The 19451-nt window shown below is 44.2% G+C and overlaps 1 protein-coding gene across 2 annotated transcripts; it reads left to right on the top strand.

The window, feature by feature from the left end:
- Nucleotides 1–2977: 2977 nt before the first annotated feature.
- WFDC1 (WAP four-disulfide core domain 1) lies at nt 2978–19154 on the top strand. Of its 2 annotated transcripts, XM_040615633.1 has the most exons (8): nt 2978–3068; nt 3932–4216; nt 10659–10854; nt 11410–11493; nt 13191–13331; nt 14553–14594; nt 15444–15516; nt 16426–19154. In XM_040615633.1, exons 2-7 carry the CDS (start codon nt 4070–4072, stop codon nt 15494–15496), a joined length of 663 nt encoding a protein of 220 aa, XP_040471567.1. In that variant the 5' UTR covers nt 2978–3068; nt 3932–4069; the 3' UTR covers nt 15497–15516; nt 16426–19154. The 2 variants fall into 2 exon arrangements, with proteins under 2 accessions (XP_040471567.1, XP_040471566.1); XM_040615632.1 differs by lacking the exon at nt 2978–3068 and having other exon boundaries at nt 3811–4216.
- The last annotated feature ends 297 nt before the right edge of the window (nt 19155–19451 follow it).

The following is a 19451-nucleotide window of genomic DNA, read 5'->3' as shown; positions in this document are numbered from 1 at the left end:
ATAGCCATACAGCAACCTCACATGGGTGTAACCAACACCAGAGGGAGTTGCTCCACGTAGAGTAAATGACTGTGCCCAACTGTTGTTTGTAGATAAGATGTGGTCTAAGAGAAAATGGCAGTTAATTTTCTCTCTTTCTTGTAATAATAGTTTTTACAACATCATATATTATCAAATACCTAGCATTTAAAGTAACACAACTCAGAAATCTGCTTAGCAGTAAATTTTAAATTTCTAATTATTGCCAGTGGCTGTGTTTGCTAAGGATTTGTGCCCGATTCCTATAATTACTTCACAAGCTGCTAAGAATGCTTTATACTAATAGTTTGAGCCATAAACCTGAAGAGAACTGCTTTGTTAAACAAGAAACTCTTCAGAAAGTCAAAGCTGCTTCTTTTTTTTTTTCCTTTTGCTTTCTCTTTTTTTCTTTTTTGTTTTCTGAATGGGCCATTCAAAAGCAAACTTGATAAGACATAAACTACTCTGTAGCAGGAGCAAGGAGCCTCCGTAACTGTGCAAACTAAAGCTTCTCTTGCTTTAGGTGTGCTCTGGGCTCCTAATAGGAGGGCAACGTAGGTATGAAATGGGTAAAGCTGTCCTCCAGTTGTCCTGTGATGACACATCCCTGCCAGGGGATATCTGGAAAAGGTGAGAAGTATATCCTTGCCAGCTAAAGAAGTGTCTTAGGCCTGTAAAAAATGTAAAATCCCTTACTTAGTTTCTAGGACAGATTGAAGGCAGAACCACATGAGGAATGGAAAAGGGTGGCATGAAGAATTCCCTCTTCAGTGTGAATATAGAGCACTGAAGCACAGAGCCCTGGCCCAGGCTGAGCTTTTATAACTCTAGCAGTCTGGTGGTGCAGATGGAAGAAGGTCTAATTTCAGCAAATCACCCACCCCATGCCTCAGTTTCCCCAGTTGCTAGCAGGGGTAATCCAGTCCAGGCACCGCATGCAGTACTTTGGGAAGTTAAGGTGAAATGGTTGTGTGCAGGAGGCCTAAGTTCATTTTTATGTGAAGACCATGACCAGCTGTTGCAGTTTGGTCCTGCAGGAGAATTCTCACTTTGGTATACAGTCCTTGAACTGTAATGCACAGTTTCTCCTGGGTAAATGTCAAAGCTTATATCTGCCAAAAGAAAGGCCAGTAAATGGTGTCCAAAGTAGCTGTTAATCTTTAGAATTAATTGCTCCAAGTCAAGATTGCGAATATATGGATCAAACAACAAAAAAATAATTTAAATTAGGGAGATTTATCATGAACAGTTGTTGTTTCATGCTGGTTTGGGTTTCAGCAAGAATAGACAAGTGAAATATCAGCACAAAGACATAATTGACGCAGGAATACTCTAAGAAAAAATCTTGTTTATTCTGTGCAACCAGCCGTATCATTTGTCACCTTACAATACAGGAGTCAGGACACTGGTGGGAGCTCCTGGTTGTGCCTGAAAGGTGCTTTATCAAGGTACAGCTATTAATATTGCAACAAACAGGAGAGATTTGTTTTTAAAAGGAATTGGAGGCATCCTGTTGTGTCAGACAAAGTTCTCTGAGCAATAAAAAAACAAGCTGAAGTCTTATGGCAGTGATATCTTCCTCTCTGGATGTACTGAAGATGTCTGAATGTGCCTTTCACTAACTCCGACACCTGTACTGATTTTGGATGATATTTGGATGACATTTGGGTGCAGATGACAGTGACTTGTAGGTGCTGAGCTCAGCCTTATCTGGAGGTACCACTTCGGTCATTAGGGAGTCACTTCCGTAACCACAGACTGACCTGTGGACATGGGTTGTCCCCAGTCGCCCTTATCAAATGCAGAAGAGAAGACAGCCTGAGGGAACTGACCTGTTTAAAAGCAAACTGGGATAAATACTGTTTTAAATGGGTGGCTACAGGTTTGGAAGAGAGGAGAACCAGCAGAATTGTGCAAAGCAGGTGACAAGGACCTGGAGTCATGCTTTCTGCTGAGAGTCTTCTCAGCAGCCTGGTGGAGGGTGATGAAGCCTCTGTACCATGAAAGGCTCTCCAGCCCAAATGCACGCTCCCTGTCCTCATCTGTGCCAGAAGCAACTGTGCCACGGGGTCCCCCCAAAGCCTGTCATCCCCAAAAAACCCTGTTCATGCCTTAGGGAGTGACTGTCATATCATTGCAGGAACAACCTGTGGATCAAGCAGTGATGAGGATTATACAAACACAGCAATATGCGGTCATTGCATCTCCACAGAGATCCCCTCCCAGACACTTGCCATCAGAGCTCCTTTGCGAGTCCATAGACTCCCGCAGAGGCAGGGCAGCTTGCTCTGCCTGTCCCAGGAGGACCTCCTTACACTGCTGCAGCTCTGAGGGGGGTGACCCTGCCAGTTTAACTCTTCATTCTCTTTCTCCACCCTTCTTTCTCTACTTTCCTCCCATAGCAGTAGTACCTGCTTGGCTTCTCTTACCAACTAAATTCCCCGGCATGAAGTGAACAGCTTTTGTTGCTAAGAAGATTTGTGACAGTAGAGATATGGAAAGGTCTGTCCCAAAGCACAGTAACTGCTAGAAACCCTGTAAACGCCCAATCTCTAAATAAATCAAATATGTTCCATTAAATACAGAGTTTTTAAAACCCACACTTCACTCGCTCTTCAGATTCCTATCACCATATTCCGGCAAGCTTGGAGGTGAAATCCCTCGGCTACCACCTACATGCAGCTGTTGACGCTTGGGCATGGATCAAAGTGACTTGCCACAGGTATAAGGAAGAATTGGAAGATTTTTTTTGTATTTGTCCACAGGGTCTAACGCTCCTGTGCAGACCCATTTTACAGCAGATGTAAAATAAATTCATTGCATCCACTCTGCTCTGCCTAGGCTATAGAGCAGGGCTGCAGTCAGGCTAAACTGAAGGCAAGCAGGTCTTAGTGCTCGTATCTCAACTACCTCTGTTGTTCTATTTCTTCCTTCATTCCAGGTGGAGGCTGGACAAGCTGCTGGAGGAGAAATTCGTGAAGGATTATAAAAAAACCAGCCCCCACATTTGGCTCAGGAAGCCCTGAACAGCATTACTGAAGGCTGTGAAAGTATGTGCGTGCACACATATACATATGTATCTGTACTCATGTATATGCAACAGTTGCCCTGTGCTCATACTTTTTCTTTGGCACCTGCCTCTGCCTCTGTCCCAGGCAGGATGCTGGGATGCTTTCATCCTGATTTCATAAGTACGTTCTTGTCCTTCAGGCACCTGGGTGCCTGAATGTCCACGTAGCTCTCTAATACCCCACGTCCAGTCTCTCTGTCACTCCCATTGTCAGCACAGCCTGACTCACGTCCCCTTCCTTGCTTTCCATTTGGTCATGTCATTTCTAAATCACCTTCCTTCCCTATTCCCCACCCATGCATATGGATTTATTTTTCCCCAATGGCCATGCCTTCCCCTTCTTTGAAATCATTTGCAGAAAGCTAACGTCAACTTGGTTTAATTAAAGCCCCTGCATGTTTATCATGTCTTTAAATCATTTCCTTCAAGCAATCTTCACATGAAGTTATCACTTTGTCAGAACATGATCCAAAACCAGAGCTCAGGGCACAATGGGAAGCACACAAAGGGAGAGCTGAGTAGCTTGGAAAGTTTGGGTGAGCTGTTTGTTAGAAGCTGCCGAGCCCACCCCTCCAAGACCTTTATTTCCCCCTGCGGCAGCTGTCATCTGATCCCACGCTTTGGCTTTGAATGGGGCTCTCTGAGGATGCCAGATGTTGGGAACAAAGGTCTAAAAATAATCTTTCCAAATAATCTTCCCATCTATCATTCAAGGAGAGCATGTGCTTTGTGCAAACATGTGAGCCGAGAACCTGATCTAACTTTGAGTAAAGAAGTTCAACAGCAGCTCCTGCCTTCTGCTTGTGGGCTCCTTTATTTTTTTTTTCCCCTTTCCCTTCCCAGAATCTGCGCAGCGAGAAGCAGCTCTCACCAGCGATCAGCCCTCGCTCTGCCTCCCACCCTGCCTCCCTCCCTCCTTGCCAAGACTGTATCGTCTGGATCCCGAAAGCCGGGCTCCTTATTCGATCTCTCCCTGGGAAAATGGATTCCAGGGTGCTGTCAGAGATGCATTTCTGTAAAAAGATCTTCACTGCAGCCTTGTGTGTCTTAGTTTTGCTGCTCGATACGGGCTGTGCAAGGAATCTCTGGAAGCGTGCTCTACATCTGAAAATGACAGAGAAATACGATGTGAGTAAACTGCGGTGGGTGATTTAGGGGGAGCCGGGTATGCTCACCGTGAAATGGGAGTTTTCTTTATCTGTCTGTATCATTTTAGAATAAGACGTATTTGAATCCGCAGGCTGTCTCCTTGTAACAGGGTTGCACTGAGTTTCCCAAACTTTTGCCACCTAGCTGCTGCAATGGGAAGCTTGTAAAGCACACTCGGAACAGTGAGGTGTTGGTACGGCAGCGACGCTGCTTCTCCTAGAAACTTCATCGGGCAGCAGGGGAAGCCAGAATGGGGAGAAGGGGAAGGCAAGCCCTGCCTGCCTGGGAATAGATTAGTGAAAAGAAGATGTGATTTATTGCTTAGAGCAGGAAGAAGGGTCCCCTGCCCAGTTCCTCTGCTGCCTTTTGGGGTAACGTTGGGCAAGTGTCTGGCTCCTGGGGACAGTGTGTACTAGAGGGGTGGTGGCATTGCCTAGGTTTTTGTAAATCACCGGAGCACAGAGACCTCCAGATCCACAGTGTCAGAGTAACATACCGATCACCTTAATGGGCATTGGGGGCTGATCAGAGAAATCCGCTCTCCTGGGGGTGCTTTGCCTGGCACGTTCACCGGGAGCAGAGCTGCCCACACCCTGGCAGCCGCTCCGTGGCACCGTCTGTCCCCGCTCACTTTTGGCAGACTTGCGTGGGGTACTGGGCGCATCCACCGTTTCCAGATCTGCAATGGTACTTAGAGCAGTAGTGCCAGAACTGAAACTAAAGCAGCAACAAGTTACTGTGAGTGGAGGAGACAATGGTGCTGGGTCTTGTTCTGGTGTGTCTGGGCCAAAAGACTGTTAGAAGTGGCCATGGAGGAAATTGGGAGGGGGAAAAAAAAAAAAAAAAAAAAAAAAGAAGATAATTTGATAGCTTGACTTTCAGGACCTGCTGTTTAGGAAGAAAAAAAAAAAATTGAATCTGAAATTTTGACTTACTCCATTAAAGTCCCCTGAGGAGCCAGCACTGACCCAAGGCTTCTGCCCCTTGAATCACTTAAGTGGAAGCCCCAGAAGCCCCAGCCGGTCTGTTTTCTCGTGCCCAGGTTTCATAGCATCTTCCAGCCATTGCATGTGCATAAACATCTCCTCGGTGTCACATGGGGATTCCTCCACTTGTTTTCTGCAGCCACGTATAAGAGCTTTTAATTTTAAAAGGATGCTTTTTTGACCATGACATCTAGAGTGATGTTTGGGGACAGTTATATTTGGTTTGTGTGATTGCTGACTCAAAAGTGTGACACATGTCTTTCACCCGTGCTGAATGGACCAAAATACTGTGCTCTTGTCTCCTTGAAATTTTGCAGAAAACTTTGTGCTGATATTTGAAAGGCACCCCAGTATTTCACAAAAAGAAATTTTGTTCATTGTAGCCTCCCCTGGGACAGAGTATCATCTGGTTTGCACTTTAATTGGGAAACAGTGACATGAAGTGCTGTGTTTCCTGCAAAAATCACTCACTGGAAAGTGCATTTATGATGATGTTCTTGTGTCTTATTTCAATGTGAAGCTCCAATTCAATAGGACCTACGAAGTGAATGACCCAGAGAGATAGGACAGAGGTAGAACAGGAATTTACATGTTGATCTTCAGATAATGGGCTCTGTAGAAGCACAGAGCTTGCTCCCCTGAGGATATATCCTCCTCTTTCAATCTGCACTTCTTCAAAGGACTGTTTTTTCTGGCAGTCATGAATCCAGGTGCTACTGATCTGGCAAGCTCAGCTAGAATTGCTCACAGCGACAGAGACAGCTTATCTAGGGAAAACAGAAAATGCTTTTCTTTTTCCTTCTCCTCAAAGCCTTGTAAGGAGGAAGGCCTTCACTCTCCATCCTCCTATCCACCAACAGTCAGTTTTGGCAGCCCCTCTTGTTTCTCAAGAGATGCTTTCTTTTCTACCAAACGCTGTATGTTCTCTACAGTTCGGAAATCAGAGGCCGTGGGTGGAACAACTGATCTGTGAGTCACTTGGACAGAGGGATAACAGATGGAGGTGCTTATGGCAACATGCAGCCATACAGGAGTTGGGCCATAGACATCCCTGTGGGACCCCCAGAAGGGCATGGGCAGGGTCTGTAGGGGAAGGAGCTGGTGGGGGTAGGGAGCTGACTGAGAGTTATGTTACCTGAGTCCAAAAAATGGACTGCAGCAGGAGGAATGCATCCAGCAAACTGCTGGCGGCAGAATGATGAGCAGGTGCTGTGATGAGGACCTGCCTGGAGGTCTGGCCAGGAGTGTTTCGTTAAGGTGTCTGAGGAAGGGTGTTGGTTGGCAAGGAGGGCTCGGTTCGGAACGGAGAAGGGTGAAAGAGGAGAGGGAATGCAGTGAGAAGATAAAACTGGCAGTCACAGTGGGATAGAGGAGCTGGGCTTCCAGTTTGTAGCAAATCCAAGTATTTTACAGCCAGGGGGACACTTGTCAAGTTCAGTGATTTGCAGCTGGTGTTCTGCAGCCCCCGCAGTCTGTGGACTGTTTCCAAAGGGCAGAGGGAGGGAGCTACCTGTGAGTGGTCTTCAGTTCGTTATCGAGACATCCCCATGTCTACTGGGAAAACCTGAGGCAGTCTTGATTTTATTCCAGTGTCAATTGCATCAAGTGTTTCAGAAAAAAGGTCCGGTCTTCTTTTAAAGATTTCCAAAAATGAAGAATTCCTCACAGCTGCTGTAATGTTCTTCCAACAATTTATTTACCCTCCAGCTCGCTATCATAAATCAACCCTGAGATAGCCTCTTTCTTTACCAGATTATCACACCTCCCGTAAGATTTCTGTCTTGCGTACGCCTTGGAGTAACGTATGAGCAGGGCAGTCCTCGTCCTCCCCTTTGAAACCTGCATGCACACACCAAAGTCTTGCACTGTATTCCCTGCTTTCCAGTCCTCTAATCGCTATCGTGCATCTTCTTTGAGCCCACCCTACTTTTTCAACAATCTTCTAGTACTGCAGACACCAGAACCAAAAGTGCTAATCCAGAGTCAATAGCAGGAGAATATTATTCCTATTGTTTTGGTCTTGTCCTTCAGACTATTTAACCCTCCTTCAGTCTGGTATTTGCAACTTTGATCCCCAATGATCTGTGTGTTTCCAGGTCTTTGACTGAAATGTTGGAGGGCTCTAAATTCCTCCCAACCGTGTATTGTTTCACAGAAAAAATGGTTTATGGCCAGTGTTTGGAAATACCTGCCAGGGGCAGAACCGGTGACCACAGCCTGGGAATAAACCTCACGCATGGTCTCAGGGGTGGCCGTGCAGAAGATGAATTAGCAGAGAATTGTGCTTCCACACAAGCCCAGGGTCCAGTTTCAGGCACAAATAATAGAACAGACCCGGAATTCTTTGGAGGTAGACTGCATCCCACGGTTACTATTGAAAATACAGGTTGAGAGTGAGCGATTGCGGTCAGGTTTTTCTGAGACATCTTTCCTGACCTCCAGGGTTGCTCAGCTGAACTCTGAACTTTTCTCCTTTGTTTCTGGATATCTCTAAGGCAGATATTCTCATTAAAAGGTTTTAGTAAGTGGCCATGGGAAACAGCAGTTTGACTCAGGCATTGAAAAATATTCTTAAAGGAAGAGGTCCTGACTGTCGTCACGATCTGTAAAAATAATAAATCCGAGCTATGCTCAGAGCCACACTGTGAATCCTGGGAGAGCTTTTAAAAAGACCTTGCAACCCACACCTGGAGATACCCTAACCAGATTATTTTGGGAATGAGGGAATCCTGTTTCCCACTAGGGTTTTATGTATACATAAGCCAGCGGCAATGATTTTATTAGACTGAGTGCATAACATATTTTTTGACCCTGAAGTTTTGAAAGAAAGGGGTTCAGGGCAATAGGTGAACAGAGAAAATGGGCGGGGAGGTCATAAGGTACAAAGTTATTTGGCTAAAAACGTTATATTGTTCCCAAACGGAAATCTCATTCATTGAGCCAGCTGTTCATTGCAATTTTGGTTTCTTAGTTTCTGAATCATCTGTGAAGCAACTGCAGTAATTGTTTGGGGGTTGGGTGGGTTTTTTCTTGTATCCATTATTGGCCAATTTTGGTCACATTTCAGCCTGCAGCTGACATTTCAAATAACAGAGTAGTAAATGGTGACCTTCCAGGATGAATGCTCTCTCTCCAACAAGACCGGTTAAATGTTTGGAACTGCATAGATATACTCTTAAATGCTCTCTTATATCCCAAAATTATACTTGGTCCAAGCATTTCCTCTATTTAAAATCCAACAACAGCAAAAAAAAAGTTGAACTTTCAGTATCTTCAATTCAAAAGCATGTTATTTGAAAGCTGGAGTGTTTTCAGCTTTTGAGAAATGGGGTGATGTGATAGCTTACACTTTGTTTTATACTTTAACACCGAAAACATCAAAATTAGGAAATTTTATTTTTCAAACCTATTTTGTAGTTCAAATAGCCTACCAGTTCATGGGAAAGCAACCTCCCAGAAGGAGTTTTGAGCAGTTTCTTGTTCACTGTATAGAAACAACAAAGGAAAAAGGATTAAAAAATCGTTTATTGATATTGGGAACAAGTCAGGCTGATAATGGGAATGGGGCAGGAGCCTGTCATTTGTGGAAATATTAGGAATCCCCTGTCTCACCCACACAGACACACTTAACCAGTTAGAGATCTAACAATGATATGGATTTTTTAAAACATAGATCTAGTGAAAGAAATTAAAACTTTTAATCATCCTGACTTGTCTCTACACTTCCACACTGGCTGACACTCGATTGCTGTGCAACCAGGCAGCAGAGAACCTTTGCTGCGCTCCGTTTCCCCCAGCTATGGCTCAAAGAACCGAGGTCAGCTTTGGTGTAAAAGCCACCCACCACCCTACCAGCACCATTCTGCACTGTGTGCAGCGTGCAAGTCAAATTTCTCACATCAATACCACAAACAATGCACATCGATATTCCTTGTGCTGTTCCGTGGGACTGCCTTTATGCTCTGCATTACAAATTATCCCAGGGGAGGGAAGATGATGTAGTTTTCAGGATTGCTGCTCGGTCACATGCAGCAGCAGAGGCTGTGTGGGCCAGTGGTCGGTCCCCAGGCCAAGGAACCTCCTGGGGCCTCTCCTGGGACATTTTTTGGCCAGTAGATGTCAGGACATGCTGTTTCGCAAAGGCACACATGCTCCACAGAAGCCATTGGGAGGTTTCAAAAAAAAGAGGATGTGGCAGCGTGTAGATAAAGAGGGATATGAGTCTCACCTCGTATTTCTCCATAGCCTGATGGTGAAATTTCCTAGAGACCCCCTCAGGGACAGTTGCACCACGTTGTTTCTTGGAATATCAACCCCAGTTATTTGTCACTGATTTCACAACACGGCAGCGATCGGGCCAAGTACCTATAGACTCACAGACGCAACAGCCTGCTAGCGAGTGCATGGCAGCGCTCACGTCAGACCGCTGGCTAGATGCTGATCTCTTTTAAAAGCACAGATCCCGAATCCATCTTTTAATTTGATTAGAGCTTATTGTTTCTTAATAGACCTGAGAATGTTTGCCCTTTCTGAGTACTTTGTGCTGCTGTGGGGAGCTGAGCCCCAGCCCAGAGGTGAGTGGTTTAGCCGTAGGTGAGAAAGGAGTGGGCTTGGGTGATTCATTCACCTCTGTCGGAGGGAGTTGGCTTCTTGCTGAAATCCTGCCAGTGTGAATAACATCTGAATGCTGCCTCTTAAAAATGTTCCTGGTAAAATCCGGTGCCTGTTAATCCACTTTAAATCTTCCTTGTCCTTTTGGTGTGCAGTGAGCAGCAGCTGGGCTCCTTTCTGCTGTAGTCAACTGTGGCTTCATTTTCTTTGGGATTAAACTGACAGATCTCACCCAGATCGTTTCATGTCTTAGAAATGGTCTCCAATTTAACAATCCAGGACCCCACAGGGGATAAGCTTGAAAGACACCCCGATAAATTCTGGTCCAGGAGAAGGTGATGAAGGTAGAAGAAGCCTATTGAGGAGACAGGTGCTACTTGGGACATTATAGTTCCAGGTCCCATTGGGGACATAACCTCAAAACAATCCGGTGTCATCATTTCCACTGATTTACTATTAAAGTGTTTGGGCATGCTTGTCATGAGGATGCCTGGAGTCTTTCTCTGTGTTTCCCAGACAAGTATAAAAGACTTCAAAAGATATTTTTTCTTCTACCTCCTCATTGTCATTGCAATAACCTTAATTATGAAATGAGTTCCACACAATAATTTGGTGGTTTGGTGTTTCCAAAGCAGTATGCTAAGGTGACCATATAGCTGTCTCTTCAGTGGGCTAAAGACAGGGCTGGGGAAGCTGAACAGTTAATTCTCCTCTCTAATGAATACTTGAAAACCACTTTGAAAATCCCTCTTCTGTATCAACTGATGGGATGTTTGGTATTCACCTTATGCCAAACCTTTGTTTCCTTTTCTTTTCTTTGCAAGGATTATGAGTACCCTCTTCATTCTCACAGTTCCCACTACCAGAAGAACGACCGCTGCCCCCCACCACCCCAGACTTTGCCTGACCGAGCCTGTGAGGTGCCCAGCTGCCGCTCGGATTCGGAGTGTGAAAGACACAAGCGCTGCTGCTACAACGGGTGCATCTACGCCTGTCTGGAGTCTGTACAGCCACCACCAGGTAGAGTGGACCCAGCGATCAAACTGGTAGAGAGAAGCATGCAGAAATGATGGTAGTCACCCCCCTGTGCGTTGGGTGTCGGGTGGGAGGCACGGTTTGAGTGTGAATTGAGGATAAAGCTTCAGTTCCACACTTCTGATTTCTGGATTGAAAAATGATCTAAGGCAAGCTGGCGCTGCAAAATTTCCACCAGCACAAACTGTAGAAATCACTTGAAGCCAGTTCTTTTCCAGAGAGTATATATTCAGGAAAAGAAGTAATCCCAATCTGAATTAGTGCTCACGTAAGCGAGGCAGCCGTCTCATCTGGTGTGTGCCATCGGAATGGAGGATGGGCAACAAGAGCTGCTTTGGCCTTGGGTAACATCCGTGGTTCTCTTGCCACTGGGACAAGAAGAGCATGAATATTAATATCTTGCTGAAAACTTCGCTCCATCCTTCAGGAGCCTGCAGCCTCGCCACTGGCTGTTAGAGGAAATCTGTGACTTTCCCATAGCTGTGTGCCTTATGGCTGCTCTGCCTTGACTCTGTCGTTTCTTGTTTCTGTCTTTCACAGTTTTAGACTGGTTGGTTCAGCCCAAACCCCGCTGGCTGGGAGGAAATGGGTGGCTTTTGGATGGCCCGGAGGAAGTCTTACAAGGTACAGTACATGTCACTGTCTTCTCTGCAATATTGGTAATTATACAAAGGCACTAAATAATACATCCATCACACACAGGGCTTGCCAGGGATGTAGGGAGGCTGGGGCTGCTGGAGTTATCTGGAGTTTCCATGGGAATAACTCTGTGTGGTGCTGTGGGCTAGTTTCTGGTGCAGTAAACCAGTTGCTTTTTATGGATATGGCTTATCCAACAGAGCACTAGGAATAATCCAGGGAACTGGCTTTGTATCCATTCTTGACATAAGTAGAAATATATCTTTTTTTTAGAAAAAGGCTTTATCAGCATACATATATTTTCTGCCAGCTTCCTGATAGACTGTGGGCGGACTTGGATTAGATCTTTTAATCCAGAGTGGCCTCATCACACAGATGCTTGGGGCTGGGGCTGGGGCTCTTGGGTCTGAAGGCTGCTTTGAACAAGAGCCTTGGCAAACTGCTGCAGAGTTGTGTAAAGCTGACATGGAGCTGGGAGCATCTAAGCTTGGAGATTGCTAATGAGATTGGGCTCCTCAGGTTAATTTCACAGGGAAAAGTCTTTTAATTAATTTTTTCCAATACCTCAAATAGAAACAAGGAGGGAGTTGGGGAGGTGGGAAAAGAAGTTTTCTTCTACAAGACATTCCCAGATACATGTATGCCTGAAGTTCTTAATTTCTTCATGGAAAAGCTATTCCAGCTTTTGATTAGCGTTAGTCAGACACAGGTAGTGCCAATAAATCACCTTCTCTGGTCTTACACAGATGGTATCAGACTTGCCAAACCTTGACTTTCATCTATTACGGAAGCTCCTAGTTCTTCAAGGGACAATTCTGCCTCCAGCTCATTGGAGTTGCACTGCTAGAAATAACATAAAATAGGTTCCTTCTCATCCATCCTTGTCATGATTATATTATTTGTTCTTATCATAACACCTTCATCTCAGCTTAAGGGAGTAATTAGTGAAATAAGAACCATCAGTCATGGCACGAGGATTATAGCAGAGGTCCTTGAAATTAAAATCCTGGCAAATGAAGGGGTGGAGTGTCCCTGCATAATCTGTACCTTTAATGAACACAAACAGTGCCTGTGACTCCTGCTTTACTTTCTTATTCTGCTCTGCACTTGCTGGATATCCAGTCAAGGCAGTTAAAGCCTCCATCTGCAGCAGGGGGTGGTACTGCCTTTTTCCACAGTGAGTCACATCTGAGGTTTAAATTCATCAGTAAGTTAATGGGTGTGGAGCAAAGAACAAAGCAGCAAACTGCCAGCTTCCTGGTCGCGTTTCCCTGATTCCTCACCCAGCCCGAAACACTGGCTGGAACAGACTTACGGCTGCTTGGAGGGGCTTGTGGAGGGACCACCCATCAGTGGTGGGCAGTGGTGGGCTGTCTTCACCGCTGTCCAGCCCGCACACAGACCCTGCAGAACAGGCTGTGGGGTGGCTGTCGTTACAGGCGATCAGGCTGACCCCCGCTCCCCATGTCAGGCTAGGCACCTCAGTTCTCCCGTAAGGTGTGAGCTGCAGCACCTGCTCTGCCAGGCTGCTTTGGAGGTGGTCACCCCTCGGTACCCTTGCATGGGAAGTGGTCTGAGATCTCATCTGGGAGGTGATACAGAAGAAGGTGGCCATGCTGTCAGATTTTGGATACCGGTGGGTGTTAAAGCCATGATTTATGACCTGCTGGCTTCTTTTGCAGCTGAGGCCTGCAGTACCACGGAGGATGGAGATGAGCCGCTGCATTGCCCCACAGGCTACGAATGCCATATCATCAACCCGGGCAACACAGCTGAAGGAATTCCTAACAGGGGCCAGTGCATCAAGCTCCGTGGAAATCCAGGTCAGCTGACTGGAAATCTCCTGTCCTTTCCTGCTCTGTCATGCAAACACCAGTAAGGGACGATGTGCTCTTACTGGCTTTGAGGGAGATCTGGTGGTGCATCTGGTCTCATGGCCTCCCTGCGTTTCCTGGTCAGCCCGAGGCCCCAGGGCAGTGTGTGACAGCCGGGCTGGGAGACAGTCCCATCTGCAGCAATCTGAGGTCTCTAATGCCCTTGATGTTGGCTGAGCTCTGTGAAGTACCCAACGCAAGGGACGTGCTTCTTGTTTGCTCTGTATGCCCGTGTCCTTTGGGATTGTGTAAACTGAACAGGGAGTAACCTGCACATGCCATTATTACACAGCACAAAAAATCGAAATAATTATGTATTACTACACACTTAACTAAGAAACATAAGTTTCAAATTCCAGTTTTGACTTCTGATTTTGCTTTCCACATCCAAAACATTATTCCCTTTATTCTGCTAACACATTGGCCCAATAAAGGACCTTTTACAGGCCAAAGTTTACCTTTTCCAGGAAAGCTCATAGCGTGTCTAGGTATGTGTAACTTCATTGCATGGCAGGGTATGTGTTTGCACTGGGCTACAAACCACCTCAGTGGAGAGAGCGGAGACATCAGTTTTGCCATTCGGTCCCTGTGAAAGCCAGGGGAAGCATCAAACCAGATCTCTGAACTGCTTCCATAAAAGACTAAGATTTTCTTCCAGGGGTTTTTTATCATCTCTTTCATTATCTTATAACTTTTTCTTTAATAACATCCATAGTAGCTAATGTAATGTATAGCTATATGGCTCTTAGACATGAGGTATATTTCTAAGAACTTAAATAATTATATAAATGGTAAACAGAAAAACCTAGCTGGAACTTGAATTATGTAAAAACTAGCAGATGGTCTGAAATTTTATCCAGATTTTCTTTTGTTTAAAAAAGTCTGTGATTCCTTGACTCATAGCTACTGTAAAGAACATAACATGCTAGTGGCCAACAGTTAAACACTCTCAGGGAGAGTTGTGTCCACATAGTTCAATAATCTAAACAGTTTTATAAGGGGTTTATAACAGCCTACAGTACATCAGCTACCGAGATCTTTTATTTTCCTGTTTTTGAGGTTACTATTTCCATATCTATAATTTCTCTGTGCCGTACATAGAAGGCCAGAGTTTAACACAAAGGATGAAGGCTAACTGGATATGTTCTTATTATGTACCTTCTTTTGCAGATGGACGCAACCTGAGGCATAAGTATTACAAGGAATATTTTGGTAAGCTGCTGGCATGAAGTGTTTGCTTTTATTAAGCTTTATAGTTATTGCATTGCTCACAAGGAATTTGCTACTTATAAAATGAAGGTTTGTACGTAGCAAAAAGAGATGCTTTAGTCTCCACTCTCTCTGCCTTAGTCGAAAGATCCTATTTTAAGGTCTGCAAGTCCCTGACTGTGGACTCTGAAGCATCAGTATCTCCAGCTGTGACACAATGTGTTAAATGGTGCAGCCTTCTGCCAGGGGTTCCCACCCAAGGGGTGAGAAACACTCAATCCAATAACCTTTTGTTATGTTTAAATATATTTTTGGAGCTTTGCTCATGGCCCAGAACTCCTTGCAGACCAGCACAAACCTCTGTCAAATGAAGGGTCTTTTGCCAAGAGCTTGTACAGTGGTACGTGATAAGAGATGGCTGGAGCCCAATGAATCAGTCGTTGTTATCTGCAGCCACCAGAGGTGTCAGGTCCCTTGCACAAATTGATAGATATGTGTCTCAAAGAAAGCAGAAGAATCTTCCAGAAGATCTCTCTTCTCGTGGCTTCAAAGCTCCTGGTTCCTGCTAACTCCTGGATCTAGAGGGGTACAGTCAGATCAGATTGGAAGTGTTGTTCAGATATAACTAGATAACACCTTTGATACAATAAGATTTACAAACTGCCAAATGTGGCCAGCTTAGCTGATATAACCATGAAAGGATTTCCTTTCCTCTGTCCGGTGGGCTGTTGCAGCTCTCCCAGAGAACTGCTGAATAATAAGACCAATAAAACCGGAATGCTTAGGGAACCTGGAGAAAACATTTGCCGCAGATTAACATAAAAGCTGACTTTGCTGTTATTTGTCTTACAGGGAGCAATTCCAACAATGTGGTTGGCTATGTGAAAAACCAGCAGAAGATTTAGGCTAATCAAAGTGTGCCTGGGTAAGTCTCCTGTGAATAAAGGTGAAAATAATTGATGCTTATTATGCCATCATTTAAAGAAATGGGTTTTTTTGAGGGTAAAGTTACCTCTCATCAAAACACCAGTGTAAGGACAGCACCTTAAAACTATGTACAGGGGCATACCTCAGCCTCCGTCCAACACCTATGCTGACAGATGGTGCTGCAAAAGTATCCTGAGAACCTGCAGCCTGGGAGACTGAGCTCTGCAAACTGTCCATGGAGAAGTTAATGCCTTTCACAACTGTTACTCTCCCCTTCCCACTTTTTATTCTAATTTCACAAGATGCACTTGATTTGTTTGAAGAACCTTTGCCTTGTGGGTGTTCAGAGGATGGAGTGATTTTCAGGATGAAAAACAAGTGCTGCAAAAATGTGTGTGCCTTAAGACTTTGAACTTTCTGTTTAGGGGCTTCTTCTAATGCAGGTATAACTGCTCCTGCAAGAGAAATTTAAAAGCTCTTTATTCTGGACTGATCACAATAAGGGCCAGTCTTGCAAATACTCAGGCACGTGTGATTTTGTGGGATAACTTTATGTGTGGGAGCAGTTGCATTGAACATTGTGACCCACTCGTATGTGTATGTGGCCAGAGTGAAGCCAACTTGAAAAGCAGATCATTTCATCAGTCTTTGAATTAGACAAGAAGGCAAATATTTATTATACCAAAGTTTCTGTCCCAAGATGGTTTTCTCAACACTTTCAGCTTCCCTTTAAAACTAACTTGAGCTTAACTGGCAGTTACGAAAACAAAGCAGTTCAGTGTTTCTTTTATGTGCCTACATTAGGCTGACTGTTAAGATTAAACAGCTACATAAGGACAAGTTCTGTGCAAACATCCCAGGATGGATAAATATTTGAATTCCTCTTTCTTGTTTGATTTTCACCCAGCTGGACCACTCTGTTAAGCAGCTGTCAAGGAACGCTTTACCCAACAGTTTTCTGTTTTGGAAGAACACTGATCCCAAATCTCCATGAGCACATCTCCAGCATTACCCTGATCCCTGCCCATCAGTGATAAAAAGAGTTCACTATTCAAGGAACGGGATGAGTCTAGATCTTAAGCCTAACAGGAGGGGGAGAAATGTGATCCCCTGAAAGAAACCACACCGTTTATGAGCTGCCCTTCTAGAAATGAAATGCAAATACCTCCCAGCCGATCCCTATAAGCCACAGTGCCATTATCAGGCTGCTGGAACAGAGCCTGCCCTTTATGTGCGTATTATGTGACGGATTCAGATTTAACGACCATGAACATAACACAGTATTATAAAAATGAAGTGACGTCAGAATTGTACCTAATTATCCTATCTAAGTTGCATTAAAATAGGCAAGACTGTAAGACTAAAGGGGCTCTCTGGATCAAATCCAATGCCTGTCTATCTCAAACAACTACTTTAAATAAGCCTTTTCATAAGCTTAAAGTTTGAAGAAACCTGCAGGTTTTCTTCTTTTCCTATTTATACCTAGGGTTCACCAGGTTTGACACCCAGTTCGCAAGCCTAAACCTGAAGTCTTAAGAATTTGAGGCACTCTAAGCTAGAAGCAAAACCGGTTTTATATATTTTCTTTTTAAGTTGCTTTCCTTTAGCTTCTCAGTCTGGTAAGCTGCAAATTGAGGGCTAATGATGGAATAGATTTCTTTCTACAATATCTAAGCAGACACACTTGTGTGCCGGTCTTTTTAAGTTGTTGGGTTTAGCCAGCAAAGTCAATAATACTCACAAAATATACAGCTGTGGTTTTGTACTTGCAAAACCTCAGGAAGAGGGCCGAAATCTGGATTATTTGTTGCACATATTAGGGAAGCAAATTCAGGATAAATTTGTGTGATTAAAAGGACTGTCTGGCAGATGGGCAACTGCTCTTTAGAAGTCCTGTACTTTTATGTTGACTTCCATAAATCCTTACAGTCAAGTTATTAGTATTTGGGGCTTACAGCTTCTTTTAGCTGTTTAGCATTATGAAATGGAAAACACATTTTCTGTGGATGTTTTCCTTTTCTGTGGCAGTTCTAAAGGGACAGTTGCATTTAATTTTGACAAATCTGACAGAACTGCTAGGCAAAAGAAACTAAGTTTGCTTCCTCGTTTAGTACGTGTCCCCATCTGCATGCATAAAATTAGCATTTTAATATGCAGATTAGTAGCAGTGTATATAAATACCCAATCCACAAACACAAATGTCTGCTTCAACCCACAAACTATGGGATTTTTTTTCCACTCAAATGATTTAAGCCAAAGCTAAGACGCCTATGAAACACTTGATACTTTGCATATGACATTTGCAGCTGGAGAGATGAAAGATGCCAAACTGCTCTTCTGTTTCCTATTGTAAACAGGCACACTCCTGGATGCTTTGCAGAGCAAAGGAACAGATGAAGGGCTCCACATTTACCTAAATAGCTTCGTTTGTTGAACTCCATTCACTTCTTGTGCCTTTTTTCCAGGTTCTAGGTATTAAATGCAACACCATATTTGGACAGCTCTATATCTAGAATTTTATCATATTCAACTTCATGCAATGATACCTTAATTCCTGCTGGGAGACAGTTATAGTTCAGTCTCACTGTAGGCCAGAAACTTTCTGCTTTGCCACGGACATTTCTTGACAACTTAAAGCAACACAGCTGGTCATGAAAGTCTTAATACAGCCTTGTTCCTAAGGTGTTGCTCAGTGAAACAGATGGATTTTTTTTTTCAGCATTACTTTTTGCAGAAAAATCAAATTCTGAATAAAGGAGCAAAGGCCTTCAGTGGTTACTGCTAAGCCCCAAAGATTAAGTGCCAAGCTGTTCTATTTAAAATTCAATGCCTAAAAACCTGTCAGGATCTAGTTAAAAAACTTGTGTTGAACATTAACAAATTTGCAAGATTAAAACTTCAGATCTCAACCTAATCTTGCAAAGCATCCAAAAACGTGCTTAATCCAAGTGGACACATTCACCTCAGTGGCTGGTTTTTTTGCAGCTACAAAAGCATGTACCTGACTGCCTTCCTGGATGGGATGGTAACGATACTTTCTACTTGCAAAAAGATTTAAAAAAGAAAAATTACAAATTAATAATTTGTTGCTGGATTTCTGTTTACTGGGTGTTATCGAAGACATCACCCTTCCTTATGGTGCTATAATGCTTGGGGTTTTTTTGAAGTTAATTCTTTTCAAGTTATTAATTGTCAAAGTCAGAAGCAAAAGCCACAGACGCTTGTCTAACTGCTGTGTTTTCAACACCGACATCCAGCACACGTTGAAACGAAACACAGGCCAAATGAGTTGTCCTCAGCTTGTCTTCTCTCCAAAGACACTTGGCTTAACAACAGTCTTGCGAAGCGCAGTAGGAAATCGCTAGTGTAGGATGTTTCTAATGTTTCCATGTACACTTTAAAGCATGTCTGGTGCTATAATAAACTTCAAGTGTATCACTGTGTGCTAGCCATGCTCATGGCCTTCCAGATCCTCCAGCGCTGCTGGCACTGCCAGGGGAGCGCCTCTGCCTTCCAGCAGCCAAGGACCTGTGGCAGCCACCGGCAGACCCTTCCCAGTTTGTGCCCACGGTGCTTAGATATGTGCAGGTTCTGCCACTTCGGTGCTCAATAAAAAGTGACCAGTATATTTTTCAACTCTGCCTAGTTCCAGTTGTGTGTTCTTGGCATATTGTTTGGCTTTGAATGATGAAAAAAGAACAAACCTTTTAAATTTTTGTTGTTGGAAGAGCTCAGAAAACATAGGCACAGGGATACAAAAGTCATTTTGTCCACTGGAAGGGAGGTGACAGACCCCCGAAGCACATCTACCACGCGTGTCCCCTTTCAGAGGGACCACCTTTGTGGGTCAGATGCTCCCTCAGTTCTTGGCACCTTCATTTCTATTGCCCAAAGAGAAGCTGATGGACAGTGCTCTAAGGAGGACAGTGATGG

The sequence above is a fragment of the Falco naumanni genome, chromosome 15 (assembly GCF_017639655.2).
Source record: "Falco naumanni isolate bFalNau1 chromosome 15, bFalNau1.pat, whole genome shotgun sequence".
NCBI classification, from domain to species: domain Eukaryota; kingdom Metazoa; phylum Chordata; class Aves; order Falconiformes; family Falconidae; genus Falco; species Falco naumanni.
The sequence above is the reverse complement of the archived record's forward strand: the minus strand, read 5'-3'. Positions and strand labels throughout refer to the sequence as shown.

What these genes read in the sequence shown, in the direction of transcription:
- WFDC1 (XM_040615633.1), top strand. Translation starts at nt 4,070, where the DNA reads ATGGATTCCAGGGTGCTGTCAGAGATGCATTTCTGTAAAAAGATCTTC. An exon ending in CCCGGAGGAAGTCTTACAAG is followed by an intron (nt 11,494 to 13,190) that starts GTACAGTACATG and finishes CTTCTTTTGCAG; the next exon opens with CTGAGGCCTGCAGTACCACG. An exon ending in GTATTACAAGGAATATTTTG is followed by an intron (nt 14,595 to 15,443) that starts GTAAGCTGCTGG and finishes TTTGTCTTACAG; the next exon opens with GGAGCAATTCCAACAATGTG.